General features: G+C 45.1%; 1 protein-coding gene across 1 annotated transcript in view; it reads right to left on the bottom strand.

Moving 5' to 3' along the window:
- Abcc1 (ATP binding cassette subfamily C member 1 (ABCC1 blood group)) overlaps positions 1-27,567 on the bottom strand; it is a 90,131-nt gene that overhangs the window by 23,730 nt on the left and 38,834 nt on the right. Inside the window, exons 6-12 of the mRNA XM_076935277.1 lie at positions 18,233-18,294; positions 17,169-17,300; positions 12,084-12,317; positions 11,373-11,550; positions 9,609-9,770; positions 3,479-3,571; positions 1,432-1,635 (exon numbers count right to left, since the gene is read on the bottom strand). Coding sequence (XP_076791392.1) covers positions 1,432-1,635; positions 3,479-3,571; positions 9,609-9,770; positions 11,373-11,550; positions 12,084-12,317; positions 17,169-17,300; positions 18,233-18,294 — 1,065 coding nt within the window. The remainder of the gene's footprint in view (positions 1-1,431; positions 1,636-3,478; positions 3,572-9,608; positions 9,771-11,372; positions 11,551-12,083; positions 12,318-17,168; positions 17,301-18,232; positions 18,295-27,567) is intronic.

The raw sequence follows: 27,567 nt of genomic DNA, 5'->3' as shown, positions 1-27,567 counted from the left end.
CATAAAGTGGGCTGAGGGCATCAGCCTTGGAGAGGGGTGATTGGAGAAGGCCTTGCTCAAATGGCAATCTTTTGTCTGGTTAGCTTCATGGTGACGGATGGTACCCAGGACATCATACCTTAGCAAACAGTGTGCACCTGAGCTAAACCCTAGCCATGAATTAGCAGTCTTTGGGAAAAGGTTAGGTGCTGGCTCAATGGCAAAGGCACGTGTTGCCAAGACTGACAAGCAGAGTTCAAGGCCTGGAGCCCACACGTGGAAGGAGGGAATTCTGGTTGTCCTCTAGCCTCTGTGTGTGTGCTGGAACACTCTAGCCTCTGTGTGTGTGCTGGAACACTCTAGCCTCTGTGTGTGCTGGAACACTCTAGCATCTGTGTGTGCTGGAACACTCTAGCCTCTGTGTGTGTTGGAACACTCTAGCATCTGTGTGTGTGCTGGAACACTCTAGCCTCTCTGTGTGTGCTGGAACACTCTAGCCTCTGTGCGTGTGCTGGAACACTCTAGCCTCTGTGCGTGTGCTGGAACACTCTAGCCTCTGTGTGTGTGCTGGAACACTCTAGCCTCTGTGTGTGTTGGAACACTCTAGCATCTGTGTGTGTGCTGGAACACTCTAGCCTCTGTGTGTGTGCTGGAACACTCTAGCCTCTGTGTGTGTGCTGGAACACTTTAACATCTGTGTGTGTGCTGGAACACTCTAGCCTCTGTGTGTGTGCTGGAACACTCTAGCCTCTGTGCGTGTGCTGGAACACTCTAGCCTCTGTGTGTGTGCTGGAACACTCTAGCCTCTGTGTGTGCTGGAACACTCTAGCTTCTGTGTGTGTTGGAACACTCTAGCATCTGTGTGTGTGCTGGAACACTCTAGCCTCTGTGTGTGTGCTGGAACACTCTAGCCTCTGTGTGTGCTGGAACACTCTAGCCTCTGTGTGTGTGCTGAAACACTCTAGCCTCTGTGTGTGTGCTGGAACACTCTAGCCTCTGTATGTGCTGGAACACTCTAGACTCTGTGTGTGTGCTGGAACACTCTAGCCTCTGTATGTGCTGGAACACTCTAGACTCCGTGTGTGTGCTGGAACACTCTAGCCTCTGTGTGTGTGCTGGAACACTCTAGCCTCTGTATGTGCTGGAACACTCTAGCCTCTGTATATGTGCTGGAACACTCTAGCCTCTGTGTGTGTGCTGGAACACTCTAGCCTCTGTATGTGTGCTGGAACACTCTAGCCTCTGTGTGTGCTGGAACACTCTAGCCTCTGTGTGTGTGCTGGAACACTCTAGCCTCTGTATGTGCTGGAACACTCTAGCCTCTGTATGTGTGCTGAACACTCATATCCCTACACATGCACAAAAATAAACAAGTTTGACTTTAAAATTTTACAAATATTTAAGTTAAAAACACAAGAAGACATTAGAACTATTTGTCATTGCCACACTCACCAGGAAAGGTGTGCAAACCCACGTGAATGTGCCCACAGCCGCCAGGTAAGCAGATTTCTTCAGCACCTTCAGCTCCTCCTGCCTGATGCTCATAACTTTGTCCTGGAAAGCCAGCTCCCAGGCGTACAACTTGAGTACTTTGATCCCGTTGAGGATTTCATTCATCAGCTTGATTCGGTTGTCTTTGCTCTTCATGTGTGCCACCTACAGAGGGGGGGGGGAGATCAGCGTCTGAACCCTAGGGGCATCTTCACACAGAAATGGCTCCTCCCAGAAGATAGGAGAGCTGGTCCTGGACCCCATGAGCCATACTGCCAGTTCCCAGACCACGGCAAGAGACTCAGCCATTATAAAAGTTGAAATTGCTTCAAATCAGGTTGGACACAAAGGAGAGACCACTCTAAGCTGAGGGATGGGGGTGAGACAAGCCTCGCAGGCATTCAGAGACGGGATGACCCAAACAGGGAAAAATACATGATTCCTCCCCTTTTCTTTTTCTTCCTTCTTTTCTCACTCCCTCCCTCCTGATCCTTCCTGCCTCTAGCTCTCTCTTCATCACAGGCTTTTACTCTGTCCAGGCTGGCCTTGAACCCCTAGTCCTCATGCCTCAGCTTCCTAAGTGTAAGACTGACAAGAGTGTACCACTACATATGCTGTTTTTCTTTTTCTCATAACTGACTTCTAGCCACTCCCTGGTCACTAAAACGACCGGCTGGCACTGGTCCTGACCAGCCATGACAAAGACATACAGTTGTTAAATACTTTAAAAACCTGTCTGACACATAACATCTTGGCAGATAACTTTCTAAGCATTTCATACATAGCCATTCCCTGCTCAGGCAGGTCAGTGGCTTCATCAGTCCTGGGTTACAAGAAACTAAACCTGAAAACAAAACAGATAAGGACATTTTTGGAGATAAACCACTCAGGGAAGCCTACTTCATATCCAAGACCTGTTGGCTACCCTGCTCCATGACATCAGCCTACACAGCCACCCCCACCCCATCATAGGCCACCTGGGCCCATCAGTGCAGCCAAGGACAGCAAACACCCAACAGCAGGGCAGAGTAACATGGAAAATGAAGAATGTGGATATGACGAGCCCGTGATCCATACAGGAAGAACACCAGGCATGGACACTGGATAGAAACACGTAATAAATGTCACCACTTTACTGTTTTTATGGGATTCCTAAGTATGTGAACAAGTAGGTCTCTGTTTCTGGCTCCTTCTCTCGGGCTCTCTTCCTTCTATTTTTTCCAATTTCAATTTCATGTTAGTTTTTGTTTTATCTTCCATTGTTATAATACATTATATTCCCTTAGAAGCCTGTGTATTTTCTAATGAGAGACAGAGAGAGAGTGGATCCAATGGGAAAGGAGGTACGGAGGAACTGGAAGGACACAAGGAAGGAGAAACCACCATAGCAGGATGTATTGTGTGAGGGGGGGAAATCTATTTTCAATGAAAGGGAGAAAAAGAACTTTTAAAACTTAAAAAAGAAAAGTCGTAATTATACAGTTAGTTAGAGCTAAAAATTACATGTGAAAAGTTCTAGAGGTAAAGACAGGCATGGTAGTGCAAACCTCCAGTCCTCATAGTTTGGGGCAGGAAGACTGAAAGTGAGTCCAGTATAGGTTACAAGATGAAAAAGAAGGAAGGATGAAAAGGAAGGAAAGATGGAGAAGACAAGAGAGAGGGAAGAAGGAGGGAGGGAAGGAGGGAGGGAGAAAAGGAGGAAAGGAGGGAGGGAGGGAGGGAGGGAGGGAGGGAGGGAGGGAGGGAGGGAGAAAGGTTGGTTGGTTCTCAGCTACTATTGACAAGAGTCTCTGCCTTCCTGCTCAGCCCAACTCTGGTACAGATGAAAACTTGCAGAAACTTGAATGTCGGGCCACTCAGGGAAGCAGTGTCCCTGTATTATAGATCAAGACCTATAATAGATCAGGCTGTCCATCCCAGGCCTGAGCATCAGGAAGCTGGGTGACCATCACCTGGAAAGACCCAGGCCAGGGCTCAGAATGAAGTCTCATGGAGATGGACATCCTACCTGGTAGGTCTTGGTCTTCATGGCCATCACAGCATTGAATGGCACCATGAAGATCATCACAGCCACCCCAGCCAGCACAGAAGGGCCCAGGCTCTGGAGAGAGACAAGTGGCAATCAATTACTCAGCAAACAAAAGACAGCCCTGGCACTCACTTAACCTAATGTGAATTACATACTTCAGGCAGACCCTAACAAGCAAGAATGGTGTCAATCATTTATTCCTTTCACCCAAAGATGAGGCATCAAGAGTTTTCAGTGCTGGATCTTCCCAGCCCTTTTAATAACACACAGTTTAAGCATATCTTTACATTATCTAAAGCATTATTCAAGCTCTTGAGAGCCAGGCAAGCTATGAAAATTTGACCTTTGACTTCTGAGAAAGGCCCCAAGGTGCTGGCTAGTTAACCTCCAGCCTGATTACTTACTAATCAAGAAGGCTGGAAAAGTGACTACAAGACTGGCTGGTCACTGGCACTGTGGGACGTGGGTTCCCGGTACTCACAGTACAGGTAAAAGACACTTGCTTTACACCAGCTGGCACCAACAGTGTGGCTTGTGTCCACACACCAGCTGGCACCAACAGTGTGGCTTGTGTCCAGCCTCCTTTCCTCTAGGTTAGGGTTTTTGTATTTGCCAGGTAGAGCACACAGATGAGCTGCAACACCCATCTCCATCAGCTTCCTTCCCAACAGTGACCTTGACTTGCTAGAGACTCAAGCTTGTTGTTGTCCGCCTTTGCATCTGTGCCTTATCCTTTCTGATTTGTGTGTGTGTGCACACGTATGAGACACACACACACACACACACACACACACACACACACACGAGGCCAGAGGTTGACTTTGATGCATTCCTCACTAACTTTTCATCTCATTTCTTGAAGACAGGACAGATAGTTTCATGAACCTGGAGCTTACCGATTTGGTTAAAAACCAGCCTGTTCCAACTTCCAATACTGGGATACAGACATGTGCTGCTGGCCCCAGCTTTTTGCATGGGTAATGAGGAACCAAACTCGGCCATCATGTTTGCACAGCAGGCCTTTTATAGATTAAGCTATCTCCCTAGCATCTCTGATGGTTTTCTATAATCAATTCTGACTCTATTGCTCTACCATGAAATCATAAAGCCTGGCAAAGCTCTGGGGAACCTGAGACGGTATATGTCATATACTTCATGACATTCTCAGCATAGGCTAGCAAAACATTCTATGATTGAATTCATTTTTTAATGTTTATTACAATCATTTGCATGTGAACTTCTGCTTGTCGGGCAGGGTATGATACACAAGTGTGTATGCATGAGGGTTGCAATACACAGGTTGAATGTTCATGGGGGTGCAGTATACAGGTGTGTGAGAGAGTTCAGAGCTCAAACTCTGGTGTCACTCCTCGGGATATCATCTGCCTTGTTTTATGAGATAGGGTCTCTTTCTCTGGCTTAGAATTTGGTTAGGCTAGGCTGACAAGTCAGTGAACCCTAGAAATCTGTCTTTCTCGGCCCCATTTGCCACATCTCTTATAATAGAGAATTTCTGACTTTTGGTTTCTTTGTTTTTGTTTTTTGGGGGTTTTGGGGGGTTGGTTTTTTTTTTTTTTTTCTTTTTTGAGGGGGAGAATTTTTTTTTTCTTTTTTGAGAATTCAACATTCTAGAGGATCAAACTTGGGCCTTTGTGCTTGCCTGGCAAGCATTTTGTAGACTGATCCATCTCCCTGACCATTCAAGTAAATTTTTAATGTATTAATTTCATGCTTATTGCTTTTTTTAAAATGTAGTGTATGCATGTATCTGCATTTTCTATGACATATGAATACAAATGCTGGCCAGCAGAGGCCAGAAGAGAAAATCAGATACCCTGGAGATAATTACTGGCAACTGTGAGCTGTCTGGAAGGGGTGCTGAGAACCAAGCTTGGATTCTCTGGAAGCACAGCAAGCAGTTCTAACTCCTGAGCCATCTCTCCAGCCAAGTTACTCCTTTCTCACACAATATAAATATATTGGGAAATAAAGTTTTATAGCAAATTTTTGATATCTGCTTAGTCTCCCTGAGTATCACATGTTCATTTAGCCAAGGGTCACAATTTGGGACACTGAGGATGCACTGTTACAGTAAGTATTTTTGGAGGAGAGTATGCCCAAGGTCAGAGAACCCAGAATGTTAAGAGCCAAGCTGGTCCTCAGCAGCCACCATCCTATACTGTGAGGGTTGGTGGTCTAAGTAAGGAAATCTTGCTTGGGTCTTAAGACAGTCTGTAGAGGAATTTTAATCCAATAACATGGCTGCTCTGGCAAGGGATTCTATCCAAAGACTTTCTATGTGACCTAGGTAGAATGCAGACATGCCCTTAGTATACAGCTTTTAATCCCTAACAATGAAGGCAAGGTTATTTTGCAGAAGGAAGTCTAATTGAGGGGTAAAGTGACAAATCAGAGAAAGGTTTGACAGAGTGAGTCAGAGATAGGATGTACCCAACTATCATAAGAACAGACAGCAAAGAGAGGCTACTTAAAGAGCAGTGTAGAGAGGGAGAGGTGAGGCCATTGAGTTTGGTTGAGTTCAGTTCAGAGGCAGTTTTTACCAGGCACTTTTACCAGGTTACAGAGAGAACAAACTAGATACAGATGAAGACAGAACAAGCCAGATAATATGAAGGAGCCAGAAGATGAACAAATAAATCGCCAGTTAGTCTGAGGCCAAGCAGAGCAATAAAGTGAGAAGCCAAGAAGCTTTGTCAGTTTGGAGAGGAGTTTGAGCCAGAACAGGTGAGTTGAACCAGCCAGCCACAGTTCAGAAAGAGCTAGAAAGGGTGAGCTTATTTAGCAGTAAGCCTCCAAGATGATAATTACATCTGGCAAATAAAAGTTACAACAGTCCTACTGTGTAGCCCAGACTAGCCTCCAAGTTAGACCCTTCTTTCTTTATAATTTACAAACATCCCTAGAAGCTTCTCAACATTTTCCATGGGTTACATTCCTAGGAAAGGGTACACACCACAGTATATACCTGAAGACTTGTATATAGCTATTTATGTTCTGTGTGGGGCTGGAGACCTAGTACAGGCCTTCTCCCCAAGGGCCAGGTCCTGGGTCTAATGCTTTTCTTTCTCAGCTGCATCATCATAAGGGTTTTACTCATCAATCCTCTCTATCCATACAAAGCAGTGGGACTGGTAAGACAGTGGGACTCTGTGAGCAAGAGTGCTTGCCATAGGAGAGCTGGGAAGGGTTAAGTGTTTGTCTGCAAGCATGCTTGCCACCAAACCTGATGACCCCAGTCCCATATGGTAGAAGGAGAAACCTGACTTTCAAATTTTGTTCTCTAACTTTCACATGGACCACATGACACATAAACATGCACACAAATAAATGTAATTTCTTAACATTTAAATATAAACTCCACTCAACAGATACTTTGCTGGTGTGATCAGGTACAACACCCACCAGAGATATGGAGACTCCAATGGTATCTGTCCACAAGCAACATCAATTACATCATGAGGTCAAATATCAGGGGCAGAATATTTGGGGATCTGGGTCAGTAGGTCACGTGTCCTACAAGTATGTGGCCCAAGTTCAGATCCTCAGAACCCATGTATGCACATCTGTAAACCCAGAGAACTACAGTTGTGAAAGGAAGTAGAGTCAGGAAAATCCAGGAAGCTTGCAAGCCAACCAGTCTAGCATTGAGATAGGATCAAAAAGATCCTGTCTCAAACAAGGTAAAAGGTGAGTACCAAAATTCAAAGTTATCCTCTAACCAAGTATGTCAGAATTCGGCCCAGGAATTGATTTATATGAGAATTCTGAGGGTTTGTGGATAGTCCAAGAAAATAAGGCAAGAGTCGTGTGACCTCGGATTCTTCAACCCACAAATCGTTCTTGGAATGTGTTCTCGTGCTTCTCTCAGGTATAGCACACAGGAGTGAGCTTACTTCAGATTACTCATTATTGTTTGTTGATGTTATTCAATTAAATTTTTAAATAACTGTTTATATACCTCTATGGAAAAACATGTTTTTGCCAACTGTGGCTTATCCTTGTAACTTGAACTTAAGAACTTTACTCAGGTGACCTTTCTTAACCCTCAGGAGTATAAATTGTCTGGGGCTCTAAATAAAGTTGGCTATTGCATGAGACTTCAGTCTGTCTCATTTATTGGCTCCATTTTCCCAGGTCCCACTGCCTCTAGAGTGGTGACACTCATGTGGATGTGCACACAGTCACACATGTGAATGTGCACACAGGCCTACACACATACTAATGCACAAACCCTAGAAATTAAGGAAAAATGAAAGGTAAGGTACCTAGGATGGGGTAAGAATCATCAGTGGGGGTAAGGAAGGCCATGCCTTTAGCTGTAAAGAGCCCAGCGGTAGAGCGCTTACCCAGCATGCAAAGGAGCCTCAAGTTCCATCCTCAGGACTGAAAGAAAAAAGAGGAAGGAGAAAGAGAGAGAGAAAGAGAGAGAGAGAGGGAGGGAAGAAGAGAGGGAAAAGAGAGAGAAAAAGAAATGAAGGAAGGAAAGAAGGAAGGAAGGAGGGAGGGAGGGAGGGAGGGGGGAGGGGGGAGGGGGAGGGGAGGGGAGGGAGGGAGGGAGGGAGGAAGGGAGGGAGGAAGGGAAGAAGGAAGGGGGCTAGAGAGATGGCTCAGAGGTTAAGAGCACTGGCTACTCTTCCAAAGGTCCCGAGTTCGATTCCCAGCAACCACATGGTAGCCCATAACCATCTATAATAAGATCTTGTGCCCTCTTCTGGTGTGCAAGCATACACACAGGCAGAACACTGTAAAATAAATAAATAAATAAATAAATAAATAAATAAATCTTAAAAAAGAAAAAAGAGGGGGAAGTAAGGAAGGAAGGAAGGAAAGAAGGAAGGAAGGAAACTCCTAGGGTGAGGGTGAGGGTGAGGGTGAGGGTGAGGGTGAGGGTGAGGGTGAGGGTGAATGGCCCACTAGAAATAATATTACATCCTTTTGCCATGGAGAACCATGGCTCAGGCTGGTAAATCAGAGACTTCTCCTTCCTAGGTCACAACTGTTGGTTCAGGGATAGGAACAGTACTGAGCTGGTTAATCACAATACCCCAGAGGAGACCACGAAGGCAACGAATGCAATTTGCTCTTCTGTATTATTGTTCGAAAAAATAGCACAAGGCCAGAGCTAAAGAAGACACAAGGCCATTAGGAATGAAGACAATTATAGAAAGCACGGCCAAAAAATAACAAGAGGAAAACTGAGCCCTCCCAATGTTGCAGCTCTCAAGGACCCGCCCACACCTGAGGCCCGGGACTGTTTAGGACTGAGTACTCCTCCCCACAACTCCTTTGTCTGCTCAGGGTGCGGTGGATTTCTATTCCTTACAACCAAGAGGCTCGATATACTTAGGTTCCAATAAATGAATGTGTTTCTCATTTGGGGCGGTACAATGGAACAGAATTGGTAGGTTAACAACAGAAAAGGCTAAAACAAAAATGTTAATTCCATACACTTCATGAAAAGATTAACACAGTTGATCATGGTGTTGCATGTCTGTAATCTCAGTACTGGAGAGGCAGAGGCAGGAGGATCTCTGTGAGTTTGAGGACAGCATGGTAGACATAGGAAGTTTCAGGGCAGCAAAGACTATATAGTGAGACCTTGTCTCAAAAGAAAAACAATAAATAAAAAAGCTAGGTGTAGCAGGGTGCATCCATCGCTCCAGTGCTGGAGTAGGGAAACTGGGCGCAGGGCTCGAGTTCACCGGCCAATGACCCTAGCTAAATCAGTGAGCTCCAAGCTCGGTAAGAGACACACTTTCAAAAAACGAGATGGAGAGAGATTGAGGATACCTGAGGTCACCTCTGACACACACACACACACACACACACACACACACACACACACACACACGGACATATAGCCCACACACATAGACAAAGAAATAACAATGCATACATACCAAGTCACCAAATGAAACTAAACCCTGACAATACAAGGAAAGAATAAAATAAGCAAAAACTAGCAAATAGACCAGAAAATAAAATGTAAGTGAAAGCAAGAAACATTCTTTCCCACCTATGCCCTCCCTGTCAGGGCCTAGATGAGGCCAGCACTCCCTGCGCAAGGAGACCAAGGGAAAACACACACCAGCCACAGGAAGTAGAGGGCTAGGATGACTTGCAGAGGGGCTGACCAGATCATGTTAATGTACGTGGCCAAGTCCATGAAGCGCTGAGCATCCACAGACATGAGGTTGACAATCTCTCCAACCGTGGAAGATTTTCTAGCTGAATTGGTGATCACCAGAGCCTGTGGGATGCAGGAGAGAGGAAGAGGTGAGCCTATAAGTGAAGGCAAAGGGTCATAGACTCTCCCCAGACTCTGGACACTAGTAAGTATGTATCTTTCTCCTCTCCATCCTGAGCTGTTCCCAGCACTTTCTAAACCATGATCTTGTGTATTTCATATACAGGCATGTCACCTGAGGGCTCTTAATTAGCAGGTCTGTGTTTAGGCTAGGATTCTGGATTTCTAAGAAGCTCAAGGTTATGACCATGCTGTTGGCCTCATATCCCAGCACAAGGTTCTTGGCCTTATTACCCTGACACTGGGACAATGTTTTCTTTGGACAGTATGCATACAAACTACAAGACAGTCCCTGGCCTCTACCCAGAAAATGCCCTCATCCCAAGCTGTGATACCTAAAGTGTCTTGAGGTGTCAGTGGCTTTAAAACATCCCTATGTCTCTGAGCACGACAACCTTGACTTCAAAGTCCCACTGGTCTGGGCTGCTGCCTACATACCAGGACTCAAGCTAATAGACGAGTGCAATCTGTCAGCAGGAGTGAGAAGCACTAGAAAAACTGCCTCTCTTGCCAGCCTATGAGCCCGTGGTGCCAATGCTACAGAAGCCAGGACATGAGTGGGCTGGAGGACCACTGGGTCCTTTTAAGATACCTGTTTGTTTTCTAATGAGAGAAAGAAAGTATGGACTTGAGTAGATGGAAAGGATCTGGAAGGAGTTGAAGGAGGAAAAACCTTATCAGAATATACTGTATGAAAAAAATCTATTTTCAATAAAAATTAAAATTATGGGAAAAAAAACTGAATATCAACAATAACCAAAAAAGTGGAAGTGGGGCTATGGCCCAAGCTCTGTGGAATAGTCCCTGCCAGTCATGTGCACCTCCAGCACGGTGAAATAAATAAAAATATTTAAAAGTTGTCTGCCTCCATTCAAGAAGCATACTACCTCTTCAGTTCAAATACAGGGTGAAAGTGAAGGCAAATCCAAGATGTGAAACTAAAATATTTAACATAGATTGCTTTTCTTTAAAAAATAAAAAAGCTGTGAACATGTATGAATATGTATATGCAGACACTTGCATCCATGGAGCACATGTGGAGGACAGATGTTGTCCTGGCCTTCCAAATTATTTGAGACGGGGTCTCATCACTGCTGCACCCAAGGCTACCTGACTCAGGAGCTTCTAGGGATTTTCCCATCTCACTGCTCAGTGTACAGACATGCACTACCTTGTCAACATTATCTGGTTCTAGAGATCCAAACTCAGGTTGTCAAGCTTGTGCTTTACCTAGTTAGCCATCTCTCCAAGCTCTGAGCTTGGATTTCCATCCATAACTTCATCAAAGAGGGCCAAGCTGTCTAAGAAACCCAGCTACCCACAGGTAGCACTCGGACCGACTGATATCCCACACATCAGCCACTGAGAGCCATTTTATTAAGAGACAAAGTATGATGAGGGCTATCTTTGGCCTCATGGTCCCCACAGCCCCCAGCCTTTCTTTGCTGAGGATGCTAGGCTGCAAATCTCCACAGGCCCTGGAGAGGCCCAGCCAGCTGTCCCTGGATTCTGGGGTCACAGGACTGGGTGTGGTGCCTGGCCTACCTTGCGGTAGACAGCGCCCACCACGGCAGTCTTGATGCGCATGCCAGTGACGAAGCAGATATGAAAGTACTGGTGGAGTGCCAGTGTCTGCAGACAGGCGCTGACAAACAGCAGTGCTGTGTAAAAGTAGCCCTGCCAGTCAGGGGCCTCCCTGTCATTCACGAAGTTGATAATCAATCTGTGGGGGTGGGAGGGAAATTTGAGTGTGATACATACAGTAGGGGAAAATACTTTCAAGTTACCCTAGTGATTTCCACCTGAGCCATCCACCAGACAACACTTAACCTTACAGAGGGTGCTATGACTGCCAGGTACCAGACTCTTTCTTACAACAGGGACCTCTGCCTTGGGATCACCATATTGATAGCTATGTCTCTCCATCAGCACGTCACTCAAAGGTAGTCAAACAGAGCACACTGAGACCAAGGTGATGGAGAGAAAGATGGCAGAGGCCCCTTTGGTGCCTTCTTAGTTTCCAGTTGCAGATATTCATGAGATCTACCTGCATCCTTGCTCTAGACAGACCCATATCCTCCTAAGTTTGTATTCAGAAGGCTTCTGTGACTTGCAATCAAAGTGGCTGTAACTCAGATAGTCATTAAACAAAGCTGAGGAAGACAAAGGTAAGGGGTAGGTAACAAGCCTGCTCCAGCTTAAGACAGGGCGGCTCGGGAGGTTACAGGAACTAGGTGGTCAGGCGAGAGTTCTTACTCCAAGATCTTGGGGCCAGCAAACATCATCAGGTCATGGAGGGCCTTGTACAGGAAGCTCATGAGGAAGTAGGGCCCGAAAGTCTTGTATAACACCTTGAACAGAGAGGGCTCCCGGTCCTTGTGGGGCGACTTGATAATCAGTGCCTCGACTTCCTCATTCACATCCAACTGGGAACTTCCCTTAGACTTGGTGGGATCTTTGGAAGAGGCATACACAATCGGCACAGGCTGCCTATAACGAGAGGAGGATAAGGCAGTTACCGGCCTACCAGAGGCAGCCTACAGTCGGGAGAGGAATGAAGAGCAGAACCCGAGACGTCACCATAGAGTCGAGCTTATGCAGTGAGTACGACCCCGGACTTGGGAGCCATGGGTTCAGACTCTCCCTGGACCGTCCGCTGGCTGCAACTGCAGGGATACTAAAGCTGGTTTCCTCTTTTGCAAAGCAAGGCCCATAGTAGCCAGGTGTGGTGGAATGCGACTGTCACCCCAGCACTGGGAAGCTGAACGTCACAAGTTGGAGAAGTCAGTGAGCAACGTCATGAGGCTCTGAGGCAATAAACTGGAAGCCCTGCCTCCCTCGTGGTGTGCGGAATGGGAGGCTGCGGCAGCGATTAGCGCCAAGCTCCGCTACAGACTCACAGTCCCTATCAGAAGCTCAGCAGGCCGCTTCATATCACAGGAGGTGATGGATCAGTTCTAAAATCTGAAATGGGAACTAGAGATCCAGAGAAGCTAGAGCTACCCTAAAGAGAAGATGAAGCTGACAGATGTCAAGACAGAAACAAGGAAGCCACACAGGGATCAGACTGGGCCCACAATTAAAGGTCCAGAAGCAGATGATTTCTGTCAAATCTATTCACTGGAAATAAATCTTTTTTTTTTCCCCTAAAAGCTGGTGATAGGCCAGGCAAAGTGGCTGATGCCTGCAATCTTTGCACTTGGGAAATAAGGCCGGAGGAGTGCCAAAAACCTGGGCCACATGTATAGGAAGGTCCTCTCTAAAATTAAACAAAACAAAACAAAATAGTAATAGGAAACTATATAGCCACATGCAAAGAATAAGCTGGATCACGACACCACATTATGTATAAAAATCAAAGATTTTTTTTATGTGTATGTGCATTTGCCTATATGAGTTTACGTGCACTATATAAGTGCAAGTATTTGTGAAAGGCAGAAATGGGTGTTGAATCCCCAGAAACCAAAGTTACAGGTGGTTGTGAGCTACCTGATGTGGGTGCTGGGAGTCAAACCTTGGTCCTCTGTACTAGCAGTATGAGTTCTTACCCATGGAGTCATCTCTCCAGCCCCACAGAAATACACACAGAAAGGATCCAACTTCTACGTGCAGAAGCTAAGAACTGTAAAACCTGCTAGGCATGATTTGCACATACTTAAATTCCCAGCACTTGGCAGATGGAGGCAGCAGAATCTTGAAGTTCAAAGTCACCCTCAGCTACATAGGAAAGAAAATACCACCCTAGGTAGGGTTTTGTGCCAAAACTTTATCTCAAAAGTGAAACAAAATAAAACAACCACCACCATAAAACAACCCAGTATGGCTACACAAGTTTCCAAGCAGACTTGTTTCATAAACCTAAATCACAATGACTCAGCCCAGTGACCATCCTTCTGTGTAGTGTTGTAGTTCTGTCCTGTCCTACATAGGACAGTCCTGAATACAGACAAATACCCCACCAGACATCCACACCACTAAAATGCTAGCCTGAAGTCACCTATCTACAGACACAAGTTTGCACAGACTGTATTCTTACACATTTATATACAATACTCCCTCTTAGCCATGGATACTACTGCTTCTCTTTTCTTACAAATACCTGTGATAAAAGTTTAACCTTCAAGTCAAACATCAGTTTTAAAAAAAAGAAATACACTATCCTGTAGTAAAATGTCACAATGTGAGTGTGTTCTGTTACTCTCAAAACAACTTCTACTAACCTCACCCTTCTTGTGGATCCTCAGAGACGGCAGACTGAGGCAACAACAGGCTTGTGTCACACTTTAGGCTGCTACCTAAGGCTTACTTGCACAAAAAATCTGGGGGTTTTTTTTGTTGTTGTTGTTGTTTTTATTTATTTATTTTATATATATGAGTGTTCTATCTGCATGTAAACCTGCATGCCAGAAGAGGGTATCAGATTACATTATAGATGGCTGCAAGCAACATGTGGTTGCTAGGAATTGAACTCAGAATCTCTGGAAGAGCAGCTAGTGCTCTTAACTCCTGAGCCACCTCTCCAAGATGATTGCTGAACAGTCAACTATCAGGTGAGTGGTATACACAGTGCGGACATGGTAGACAAAAGAATTTTGTCACCTTGGATGACAGAATATGATGGAGCAAGAATAATGTATAATTTAAAACTTAGGAATGGAATTTTAGATTTAATATTTCCAGATCATGTTTGATCATGGGTAACTAAAGCTATAGACATGGGAAGCAGAGCACACCTCAGTCTTTTAAACCAATGCCTTTTAGAGCAATTAACAGCCACTTGATCTTGTTCTACACTACCTATTTTTAGATGGGCCGTCCTTTACAGGTTTGTCCCTGGAAAAGTCATTCCGCTCCGTTTGCCTAATGCTGTAACTACTAAACCAGCAGCAGCAACAGAGACCTGACAATGGCTGACAAATGAGCTGTTACAGTCAACTATGACAGGGAAAGGGGGCAAAAAAGAACAATTCCCAACAATTGGTCCCCAAACTTCCTAAAAGAATGCTTTTCATTTATCAGAACATGGAACACCAAGTGGTCTTTAAATAAGATCAAAAAGCAGAATTAAGGACTTGCTCATCTGTTCTTTAATTTAAAAAAAATTTTTGACTTGCCTAAAAATAATGTTTACTTAAAGAATTAGAAGTTGCCTCAGGAGACAAGGTAATCTAGGAAGATAAACATCCCCTAAATGACAAGGATGGCCATCAAGCCTAGATGTAGAACTCAACCCCCTCTCTAAGACCTCTTTGAGCCAGAGTTCCCCAAGACAGAACTGGCAGGCCAACAGGCCTTCATTCTCTCAAGATATTGACTCTGGATAAACCTGGAGCCCTATGATTTGTCCAGCATCGGTACTGGGAACCAAACTGAGTCCTCTGGCAAAGCATCAGGTACTTTAATCGCTGAGCCATCTCTCCAGCCCTGCTTCTCTTTTCATTAGCTATACTGGGACACTGCTGGTAAATCCTCCAGTTTTGTTGAATCAATCACACCCCTTTAGGCATCAAACGCTAGGAGGACAACTATCTGTCTGCTTTTCACTTACCATTATAACTTTGTGCTTCCTCCCTCAGCTCTAAGCAGTAATTCCAACTCGTACTTACATCCTAACAGGCGTTAGGTTTGTTTCTGTCGTGGGCGATCACAAACAAGGCAGCTACAAGTCTGTGCAAAGCTTTTTACAGCCTAAGTTCTAGTTTTCTTGGGCATCTGCCTGGGAACCGAATGACAAGTAAGTGACTACTTAATTTAAAAACAAAACAAAAACACTACCAAATTCTCTCTCACAGCCACTGAGCAGCTTGACGTGCGTGCAGAATGGCCTCACCATGAGAGGACCACAAAGCATTATCATAGACTGTCTTAGTCATGCTTCCTACCACTGCTACAACAGGACCAAAACGCAAGTTGAAGACATTTAAAGGGTTTATTTGGCTTACACATCCACATTGCTGTTCATCACTGAAGGGAGTCAGGGCAGGAAATCAAAACAGGGCAGGAACCTGGAGGCAGGAGCTGACGCAGAATCCATGCTTACTGCCTTGCTTCTCATGGCTTGCTCTCAACCTGACTTCTTATAAAACCCAGGACCACCAGGCCAGGGATGACACCACTCACCACTGACTAGGCCCTCCTCCACTCACCTGGATCTCAGAGAGACATTTTTTCAACTGTGGCTCCTTCCTCTCTGACGACTCTAACTTGTGTCAAGTTGACACACAAAACCAGTCAGTACACAAGCCACTGCACACTGGGCCAGAAACAAAGACAGGCTCAGAGCCGGTGAGATGGCTCAATGTAAAGGCACCTGCTATCCACCCTGTCAACCTGAGTTCAATCCCTGGACCCACAGGGTAGAGGGCGAAAACCAACTCCCATAAGTTGTCCTCTGATTTCCATATGCACATGCTATGGCAATGCAGACTCACACATGTAAACATACATACATACATACAAACATACATACATACATACATACAAACAAACATAAATATATTTTTTAAAAGAGACTCTAGTGGTTGTCATTGAACAGAATTCTCACCATATGCTGCCCTGTATAGAATCAGCCTCTGACTTCCTACTATGCTTTCAATGTAACTCTCTAACATAGCCTGGGGCCCCTGCAAAGACATCTCCCAGTCTCAAGTCATTCAGTCAAACCTCAATAGGTGTCTCAGGACCTTTGTATCAGTTGACCCTCTAACAAGAAGGTGCTGTCCCAGGGTATGTACATGGTTCACTCCCTCCTTTGAATGGGTATTTTTTAATGTCACCTTCTCACAGGAACAATCCCTGAATACTCTTTCCTATGTAACTATGCCCTTCACTTCTTCTCATCTTACTATAAAACTATACAATCCAAGGTACAAGGCATTTGCCTGCTTTGTCCCAATGCCTGACCCCAGGTCCAGACTTCAGCACCAGAACAGCAGGTACACTGAAGACTTGGCCTAAGGTGGCACACCATGGTTCAAGTTCCATGTTTGACATGTTCAACAAAGTGCATTCAACCCCAGCAAGAACATTTGGGGAATAGTCAAGACATCAAACAGATGCTCAGAGAGGAAAAAGTTAAAGACTGACTGTGTGAGCAGGGCAAGGCTCAAGCTGAGGACTGTAACCAGAAGAATCAACTCCAGTTTGGCAGATGACCTGTCGGGAGCTCCCTATGGTGTTAAACACTTCCATTCGCCCACATGAGAGAAGAGGAACTGCAGCATATGGAGGCGGTACAGTTTCCCTAGAACCAGAAATCAGCCACGGTGGCTAAGGGTAGATAACAGGTCAGTCTAGGCTGCATCTGCCCTGCCTGGGAGAACACAGAAATGTGATACTTACTTCCTCGACTTAGCACATTCCTTCTTCCAGTTATTCACCAGCACAGGTACCACTTCCTCTGACGTGTCCTCCTTATTTAGTGACCAGAGGTCACTGCTCTCCAGGGGCTGGCGGTAGCCCTGCACCATCATGCTGGGAACAAGGCACAAAGGAAGACACAATGAGCACTGAAAAAAGAGTCTATGGGCCTCCCCTCACACCCCTGCTCTTGCTGTCCAGCCATGACTGGAAAAATCTGAGACTACAAGGACATGAAGGCATATCAACTGGCTAATTCTACTAGGCCTTTTGGAGAAACAAAACAGACTCATTTTGACAAACAGGAGCATGCTGTGTTTAGAAAGAAATATCTGGGTGTTTCTTGTTTCTGCTGTGACTTGTAAATTTTATTTTTAATTATTTTATTTTCAAACATGGCTTCATGTAGGCCAGATTGGCCCCAAACTCTCTATGTAGCCAAGGTTGACCTGCTTCCTATGAAAGTATCGGCAAAGTCTAGATGTTTTCTTGGTGGTGATGTATGTATTCCTTATGTGTTTCCTACGACATGCATATATGACTTGCTATAAGGTAGGAGAAAAGGACAATGTCACTAGTCTGTATCTGTCTTCAGGGGACATAATACCTTCTTCCTTGTCATCATTCCTTAAGCATGGCAGCTATTTACTCTGCATTCGGGTCATGTAGCATCTAGACATGATTCAGAAGACAAGGCAGATCTGGATAAATGCAAATGCTACTCTGCTTTATATGAAGACTAAGCATCGGTGCTATCTGTAGGGTCCTGGAACCAAGCCTGGTGGGATACCATATTAAATAGTCAACCAAAAGGCAAGCCTAGAGCCTAGGTAAACCAGCTAAAAACCTATGACAAAAGCTAAGGGTGCTCACAGCCTGTGGATTAATCACTCAGGCATTCACAACACTGAAAGCTAGTCATGACCTTAAGATATAACTTGCAGACAGTACAGGAGGAAATTAAAGAAAGCTGAGCTCCATGGGAGCATTCGTACACCCCCTGATTCATGTCCCACTAGCTACCCCATATGGAGGTCCAGCCTTACCCTGTGATCCACCAGAAAGTGATCCTGGAAAGGAAAGAGGCGCTCGATTCTGGACATGGATTCTAGAAGACAGAAGGCACAAGGGAGGGAGGGGAAGGGAAACCCAAACTTAACTTTCCACGACTGGGAGAGCTGGGCATAGCTGACCATTCTTCCTTCAAAGGATCATGACCCACATCCTCACACTTCTGCATGCCGCATGGACTGCTCTCCTGAGCCTTAGGGCTCATCCCTCTATCTTCACCCAACAAATGTCCCTTGAGTACCTACTGTATGCAAGCACAGTACAACACAATACCAAACCATCTTCATAGCAACCCCATGACCTTTAGTTAACATCGGCCCCACATCATTCACCCATTCAATAAGTCTTTTATGAGCACCTACTATGTGCTGGGCACTCTATACAGTACAATGGACCTTCCCTTCCTATATTCCCACCTCAATCATGTGAGACAGTGTTATTATCATTCTCCCTACTTTACACATCCATTTAATGAGCACATTTTTAATAAGCATCTACTATACACCAAGCACTCTTTACAAAGAGATGTCTACTTTTGTGTTGCACTGCTGACGACAGTCAAGTCCAGGACCTTGCACATGCTAGGCTCGTGCTCCTCACTGATCTACACTCCCAGCCCAGGTTTTACTATTTTATGGCCTGTGACCTCTTTGAACGCTGTCTTATCACTATCTCATCCATCCAGAAGATATTTCCTGAGCACTTACTATGTTTCAAGAAACACACAAATATGAACAAAGAGACAACCCATGTACACCTACTTTATGGTACACCATTACCCTGCTCTACAAGCTGTTCAACACACTACATAAATGACCAGTTCATCTCCAAGACCACCCTACAAAACAGGGTTAAGTTCACCCCCATTTTGCAATTAAATGAGAACAGAAGTAAAAAAACCTGTCTCAGCTCCTATATCTAAAAGTGGCAGGATGTGTAAGACAAACAGTCAGGGCTCCAGAGACAGACAATCACAATGACTATACAAACACTAGAAACAATGTAAAATGTAACTGCAACCGGGGTCTAAATGTAGGTAGATATGACCATGGAGCTCACGTAAGGCAGCACGAGCTGGTTCATGAGGCTCAGAGAAGGCCTCTCTATGGAAGGCCAATCCAGCATTTGAAGAATGAATGGAAGGCAACTATAACAACAGGAAAATCGAGACTTTCCTGACAGAAAGCAATATGCTTGGAGCCCAGGAATGTGGAAAAGTATGGCAGGCCCAGGGACCCAACAGGGACTTAAGTCTACAGCAGAACACTTCCTTAACTGTGGAGAGCCCTGGGCTCAACATCTGGCAAGAGATCTGGCAGTCTATGATGGAGTCTGTAGAGTCGATACTGGAGGTCAGGTTAGAAATGTTGGGTCTCTAATAAGGCAACTCTAGGAGCCATAGAGATTTTGAGCCAGCTACCTATCAAAGTCTCTTTACCAGAGGCAGAGGGCTTGACAGAAGGTGGAATACTACCAGCACAGAGCTCAGGCATTTAACATGTGTACACTGAGATCTCAATTTCCAAAATGGCCTCTGAAGGAACAACAAGAGTTGAGAGACGGCGTGCAGACAGCAGAAGAGACAGCCTATTCTAATCATGGGTTTCCCATCCAGTCTGCTGCTCCTATTCTGTTCCCACAGTTCCAGAAGAAGCTTGTTTGGGGGGGCAAAATCAGGGTATCAAAATTTGCTTCTGTTTGAAAACAAGTTACTAGGCAAGAAATAAACAAGATAAGGCCAGAACACTATATTACACCCCAGAGCTACTAGTCCAAAGGTGAGTGGGCATGCTCCAAGCTCTAGAAGCAGTCAGAAGGGACCCTGGCTGGGAAAAGGGTGAGACTGAAAAGCAGTGTACCAAAACACATCACACTAATGCACCATACACAGATTTATATGGATGATAAAAAGACACTTAGTGACACAAGCCATTGTTCTGGTACACAGATTAAATGGAAAGAAACAAGAATTTCCTTTCCCTTTTCTAAGCAAACCCCAAGCCAGGGCAGTCAAAGAGAAACTGCAGCTAATAGGTAAAGCAATAAGCCCATCCAATGACAGGACGGTTCCTTTTGCAACTACAATGGCTTGCTACAATATTTGATGACATGAAAAGAATTATTATGAGTGATACTGGGCCAAATAATGGCTCTATATTTTTCAAACCCTTATCTCTCCAATATTATTACTGGGTAAAGATGTAAAGAGTACTCTACTGTTTTTGCAATTTTTTTGCAAGCAAAACTGTCTCAAAATGAAGTCACAAGCCAGCTATGGCTTTCCACACTGTAAAACTAAGAAAACTGCTGTGAGTTTAAGGCCAGCCTGGGCTACACACGTCTTTTTGTTTTTAATTAAGTCATTTAAAAAAGAAACAAAAAAATAGGGGTTGAGGGATGCTTGCCTAGCATGCAGGAAGCTCTGGATCCCATTAATAAAATTGGGTGCAGTGGTGCGTGCTTGTAATCCCAGAACTCTGGGAGCAAGAGGCAGGGAGTCAGAGATTCAAGGCCATCCTCAGCAGCTACAAAGTGAGCACCAGAACAGTTGACACAGGAGACCATTTCAACACAAAGACAGGAAGAACATCCATCTGCCTAGCAATACATAGGAAAGTGTTTGCCCAGATGTCTTAGGGGTAAAATCTACAGTAACTCACTACCCCAAAACTGAGTTCACATAAATATACAGCTGCCACCATTCAAACTAGACAGCCCTTGAGCTCTCATCAGATTCACCCAGGAGACATGTGCTCAGAGCAAGTGTTCAGTCCCCAGCCTAGTGCAGCCTAATCAGGAATGGGAGGTGGAGGCTAACAAGCTGAGGCAGATGCTGTCAGTAAGGGAGATCACAGTCCTGTAGGGTTCTAGGTAAGTAACTCCAGTATTGTATCTCAGCGCCTCAGTATGCACATCCAGAAAGTAAGGGTCCTCAAAGGCTCCTCCAATGCCAGAAGAACTACATGAGGCCCACAGGGCTGTGTGTAAGATGGATTTCCCTAGCTAAGGCAACACCATCACTCCGGAAGTAGAGATCTCTGCCGTGTTGGCCCATATCCCATCAAAGCAAAAGACTAAGATGTTTGCTGGCTGGGGAGGAAGCTCACAGTGGGAAATGACTCCTTTATTTCTAGGATGAGTATCTAAGGAAGGACTTGTTTCTATGCCAGGATGAAGGTCAATGCTGAAGACAGGGCTAGAAGGGCAGGGCCCTGACCCTAGAAAGCTGCCTCCCTGGGGAACACAGATTAAAAAACAAAACCAAGATGAAGGTAGTATGCTTGATGTGGCCTGTCATCCCAACACTCATGAGGTGAAGACAGGGATCAGAGGATCAGAGTCTTCCTTGAGTACATAATGAGTTAGAGGCCAGACTTGACCTCAACAAAAGAAAAAGCAAGGACTTCAGAATTGGAGTACTTCTTGTTCTTACAGAGGAGCCAGGTTCTGTTTCTAGCACCCACATGGTGGCTCACAACCATCCCCAACTTCAGTTCCAAAGGATCTGACCTCTTCTAACCTCCAGGTACCAGATATATACACAGGGCATATATACATGCAAGCCAAACACTCATACACATAAAATAATCTAAAACAGCTACAAAAGATAAAGAAGTGAGAGAGAAGAGGAAAACAAGGGGAAGGGAGTAATAAGGAGCAGAGGCAAGATGTCAGCAGGAAAAACACTCTGGCCTAAACTGACAAGAGGCCTAATGCATTCTCCTGAACTCCAAACACACCCCACAGCATGTGATATAGAGCAGGGGTTGTATATGAAGCAGTGAATGCTCTGGGTCCCCATGCTCAGGAAGGAAGGTCGGAGCCTGGGCTTTATTTAAGACCTGTGGGATGTCAGGTAACTTCCTTGGAGGCGACTAAATGAGATAAAACAAGAAAGTTACTTAGAGCAGGGCCCAGAGCAGACTAAAACATGAACCATGCTACCCCAAGCATTGGGCCAGGTGCTTTATAAATCAGAGATGGTGAACTAGGGTCTGCAAGCTGGCTGCTTGTAAATATGGCTGCTGCAGGGCTAAGGGGAAAAAAAACCAGAATGGAAAGAAACCACACAGTAGTTCACAGCAAGCCCTTAGTATTATGAATAGATAGGTAAGTAGGTGGGTGGGTAGGTAGGTAGACAGGCAGGCAGGCAGATAAGCAGGTAAGCAGGCAAGCAGGCAGAAAGACAGATGATGGATGGATGGACAGATGAATGAATGGACGAGCAGGCAGACAGACAAGACATAGTACCTCAAAGCTCATGCCTTAAGACATGGTGAGTAGAAAGGTAGGTATACATTTAGGCCTCCAAGAACTGTCTATCATTGAAGTTCCCAGAAAAAAAAAAAACAAAAACACACCTATATTAAAGATGCTACTTGCCTATCTGATTAGCACGTCCTGATTCAGGAAAGCTAGAATGGTGCAGATCTAGATGCCCCTACTACCCATCTTCTTGATAGCACAGGACAGGGCATGGCTAGAACTTTTTATCTCCATAAAATTTGCTGCTGCTGCTGCTGCTGTCGCCGCCTCCACACTGGAGACCGTCACTCTAAGCTGCCTGGCTTCTGCACACACGTCTTGCGCTATCTTTAGTCCCCTTTGTAGCCAGTCATTGCCTACTTCTGCGTCCACATAGCAACATTCTGGTCATCACTTGAAACCTTTTAGGATTTATCAACAAAGCAGCCGTTTCCATTAACTCTAAAGCTAAAAATTTCATCACATGGGGGCGTCCCACGGATGGCTCTCTTTTGTTCTGAAACTTTCACCATGTTAGAGCATGGTACTTGGAGCAACCATATTCCTGGGCCAGGGTCACTTATATGTGGCTACAGAATAAAACTCCTACTAAGGTGAGGGGTTTTTTTTTTCTTTTTCCCAACAATACCCAGTCTTCCTTCAGCCTTGACTTTAATATAGAGGGAAGATGGCTCTTGAGGCTGTCATAAGCACAGGTCTAGCTCAATAAGACCCTTAAGTCTATGGAGACAAAGCCTCACTCCAGTTACTCAAACTGAGTTCCTAGCACTAGGAGAGACCCACCAGCAAACACAACAAGGTCATGTTATTAGCAAGACATTTCTACTTCTCTCTACAACCTCCAGGAGCTTCATCTATTTCCAGGCCTCCCTCCTCTGGATCCAATCAGGGACACTCAGATTATCTGAAGCTACAGCCTTAGGAGGGCACAGGAGGAAATCTATCAACTTGAAAGCTGGTTTCTGGAAGCCTCTAACATGGGAGGGCTTCTGTGACAGCAAAGCTAACTGGAGTTATAGTCTAACTCAGTTTTTTGCCCAGCATGCTCGGACTAAAAGACTGAGGTAAGAGGTATGTGTGCAGCCGGGCGGTGGTGGCGCACGCCTTTAATCCCAGCACTTGGGAGGCAGAGCCAGGTGGATTTCTGAGTTTGAGGCTAGCCTGGTCTACAGGTGAGTTCCAGGACAGCCAGGGCTACAGAGAAACCCTGTCTTGAAAAACCAAAAAAAAAAAAAAAGAGGTATGTGTGCAGAAGCCAGGCAGCTTAGAGTGACGGTCTCCAGTGTGGCCCCAGCAGCAGCAGCCAATTTTACAAAGATAAAAAGTTCTAGCCACGCCCTGCCCTATGCCCTGTGGGAGTAGGGCAATAATCTATACTCTCTAACAAGCTCTAAGTATAGATCTCTGTCCTCTACTCCACTCTGACCCTATGCGTTTTTACCTATAAACCAGGAGGCTTGATATGCATTCTGCTGGGTTTCTTGTACAGGCTAAATGGACTGTGCACTGCTACGCCTATGACTGGTTAAAACAATGCCAAGGTCTAATAATGAGACTTCTTCAGGTGTCTTATTAACACTGGCAATTTGAAGGCCTGCCAGACAACAGCTGCTCAAAACACCTCCTTCTGGGACAAAGCACATATCTAGATCTGTTTCCCAAGCCCTTTCCCCATGAACTTTCCATGTTCTAATCCTGGTACCAAACCCCTTAGTGTACATAGATGTTATGTCCTTGCTCTGGCTGTTTGGCCATCTGTGACATCTTTCTGAGTGCCACCAACCTCCCTAATTCCCATGTAGTCTCCTTTTAGCCCAAGGCATCCCCCAAAACACATCCAAATTAAAGGTAACACTATAGATGCTGTCATAGACTACCACTACTGTGAAATTAAACTTCCACGATACAGGGCTGGAGCTGGGACTGTTTGGTGGAACCTAGCCTGGCATACACCAAGCACCTCATAAACCAAACATAGGTTTATGCCAACCAAGGTACATGGCCTGTAATCTCAGAAAGTGGAAAATGGAGGATCAGAAATACAAGGTAGGTCATTTCTATTACAAAAGGAGTTTGAGGTCAGCCTGGGCTATGTAAGAACTTGTCTCAAAGGAAAAAAATCATATATTCTGTTCTTGAGCACATGTATATTGTACTCAGTTCCTAGTATTCTCCTCTCCCCCAGCCTTGTCACTTAATTGCTGGGACAGAGTCTTCTGACAGAAGTATCCCAGTCATACATCTGGAACTTTGCACATATTACTTCTCCTAGGAACCCCTCCCATAAAACACACAAAGTAAACATATGCACAAAACTCCCTCACCTAGCAGCAGCCTTTCTCTTATTCCTGTGACCATTAGCTCTGACTGTCCATTCTGCAACACACACACACACATATACACACAAACACATACACACAAATACACACACACACACCCCTTCCATCTCACCTCAAGGACAGAGGTCAAAGTTGATTTATCTTTTAGCCCATGGGGGCAGACAGACAGACAGACGGACAGACAGATGGACAGCACTGCTCAATTCCTGAAGGCCCAAAGCAGAAAGAAGGCAGGCAAGAAAGATGGAGTTTGGAATATTCTAAGCAAAGTCCAGTATTTGGCCTCTGGGGTAAAGTAGAAGGCTAGCCATAGAGAAAGGAAACTTTGTGGGATCCTGGTGGCGTGTTGTATCTTGACAGGACTTGAAGTTACTCACTTACTGGAACTTATAAGCCCAGTGTGGTGGCACACACCTGAAATCCCAGTGTTTAGGAAGCAGATACAAGAGGATCTCAAGTTCAAAGGCAGCCTGGGACCCTATCTCAGAAACGAAACAAACCTTACCAAGTGAGGCATGATAGGGCACACCTGTGATTCCTGCACTGGGGAAACTGGAGCAGGAGGAGGACTCCAAAGCTATCCAGACTGCATAACCAGATGCTACACAGCAAGATGACCAAGTAGGTAAAGTTACTGCCAAGCCCGACAACCCGACTTAGATCCCCAGGAACTCACACAATGAAAAGAAAGAATGGACTCTTGGAGGAGACCCTCTGACCTCTAAGAACATGCTGTGGCACAGGTGCCCATTCACACTAAAAATAAGTTAAAATGTTTTTTAAAAAAAAGAAAGAAAAAGGAAAGGAAGACCCGGTCGGAAAAGTGCTTGCTTCCAGGCATGAGGACTCGTGGCAGGCTGTGTCTTCCAAAGACACCCAGGATGACAACTGACATCCTATATACAGTTCTTGCAGCTAAGGCAGGAAGATGGATCAGATAGATATTCACCAATGAGTCTAAAGAAGGTTAACTTCAGAACCAGAGAAATCACCCCTTTACTGCCCTGGAGTACCCAAGGAGTATACAAGTCTCCACCAACTCCCAGAACCAATCACTTACAACAGCCAAAGTACAGCCTGTCCCTTCAGAGACTGCCCCCTTCTCTTTCATAAAAAGGCCCTGCACCTGGAAAGTGGTGCTCCAGAAACACATGCTCACTTAAGCCAGCACCTGCCTGCAGAATGTACTTACCATTTCCCTTTCAGTTCTGATATAGATACACTTTTCACTGCTACCATCCTGTCTTCTGTGCTTTGTTCTGTGTGCCAGTTGTAGGCACTGACTCTCAGGGTGAAAAGTGTTCCCTGCCTACTGCTTTAATTATGACTATAATACATACTGCTATGTTCCTAGCACCTGCTGTATCAGACACCAGAGGCCTTGCAAATGTCTGCTGAAGACACAAGAAGACACAGGTGAACTTAGAGCCCCAAGGTCAACCCAACTCCAAGAAGAAGTTCATCTTCCACATAAATTAGGTATAAATTAGAATGTGATAACATAACTTCTCTGAGCCCCAATATTTTTAGTCCTCAAAAACATGTTCCTGGGGGCTGGGGATGTGGCTCAGTGGTGAAACACTGGCATCTCCAGCATAGCAAAACATAAAAAAAAAAAAAAAAAATCTCTCAGTCAAGTCTGAGAGCTTTGAACTGGTGCCACGTAAGCTTCTCTGCACATGCACGAGCACGTGAGCACGTGCACACATGCACACACATGTGCACACACACACCACCTGGGGATGCTATCAAAGTTGTGTCAGGTTTGACCCCAGAAGGGGTTCATGATTCCCGTGTCTTAACACAGTCCCAGTGGAAATCAGCCAGCCACAATACTTGTATTATGAATGAAATCAAAAGCTCCTGATGGTGGTGAACCATTTAAAGCAGTTAAGATGATCGATCTTAAGTTGAATATACTTTGTCATAATAAATGAACAAAATGTTTTTAAAGAGAACCCAGTTTTGGCATTACGCCAGGACTTCAACATAACTCTGAGCACTCTGGTAACTCAGGGGAAGTGGACAGAATGGAAGCCTTATCTAGCATCCCAGGAGGCCCCAAGCAGGCCGCAGGGCCCTCAGAGAACCTCCTCCTATACTGATATAGCAGTCCACACACATGCCAACCCTGCCTAAGGCATCAAGATCCCAGGGCAATCTCTGCCTTAGGACCTGATGAACCAATCCAGCCATTATTAAACCTGCCCTTATGTGGAGTATAACCAAGAGAAGTGATGGGGTTCTATAGAAGGACCAGTCCTGGGTTCGAATCTCTGCTCTGCCACTTAAAATGGGCAAGGTACTTAAGTACCTAAGACTCCATTCCCCTGTCTAAAAAATAGGAAAGATAAAAAGAGGCATGCATAGAAACTGCCCAGCACAGCAGGGAGCTGGTGACCAGCTAGGCCCTGTCCTGGCACCTCAGTGACTGAGTTGTGTGTTCACAGAAGAAAGAAGCCCTGAAAAAAATAAAGGAGGTACAGATACAAAGAACCCAATCAGCAAAGCTAAAGGAATGTTCCAGACAGGGAGCCCGCAAACTTCATCCACAGAGAGCTACACAGCAAGATTTGGCTTCGTGGGTAAGGGGAATACAGTCTTGGTGGCAACTCCTTAATTCTCCTTTTAAATTCCCAGCAGCTGTGTGGGATATTTTCACAAATAAGTAAGAATACGTTCCAATAAAAATTTGTGGACAAAAC

Source organism: Arvicanthis niloticus, chromosome 6, assembly GCF_011762505.2.
Source record: "Arvicanthis niloticus isolate mArvNil1 chromosome 6, mArvNil1.pat.X, whole genome shotgun sequence".
Taxonomy (NCBI): Eukaryota; Metazoa; Chordata; class Mammalia; order Rodentia; family Muridae; genus Arvicanthis; species Arvicanthis niloticus.
The sequence above is the reverse complement of the archived record's forward strand: the minus strand, read 5'-3'. Positions and strand labels throughout refer to the sequence as shown.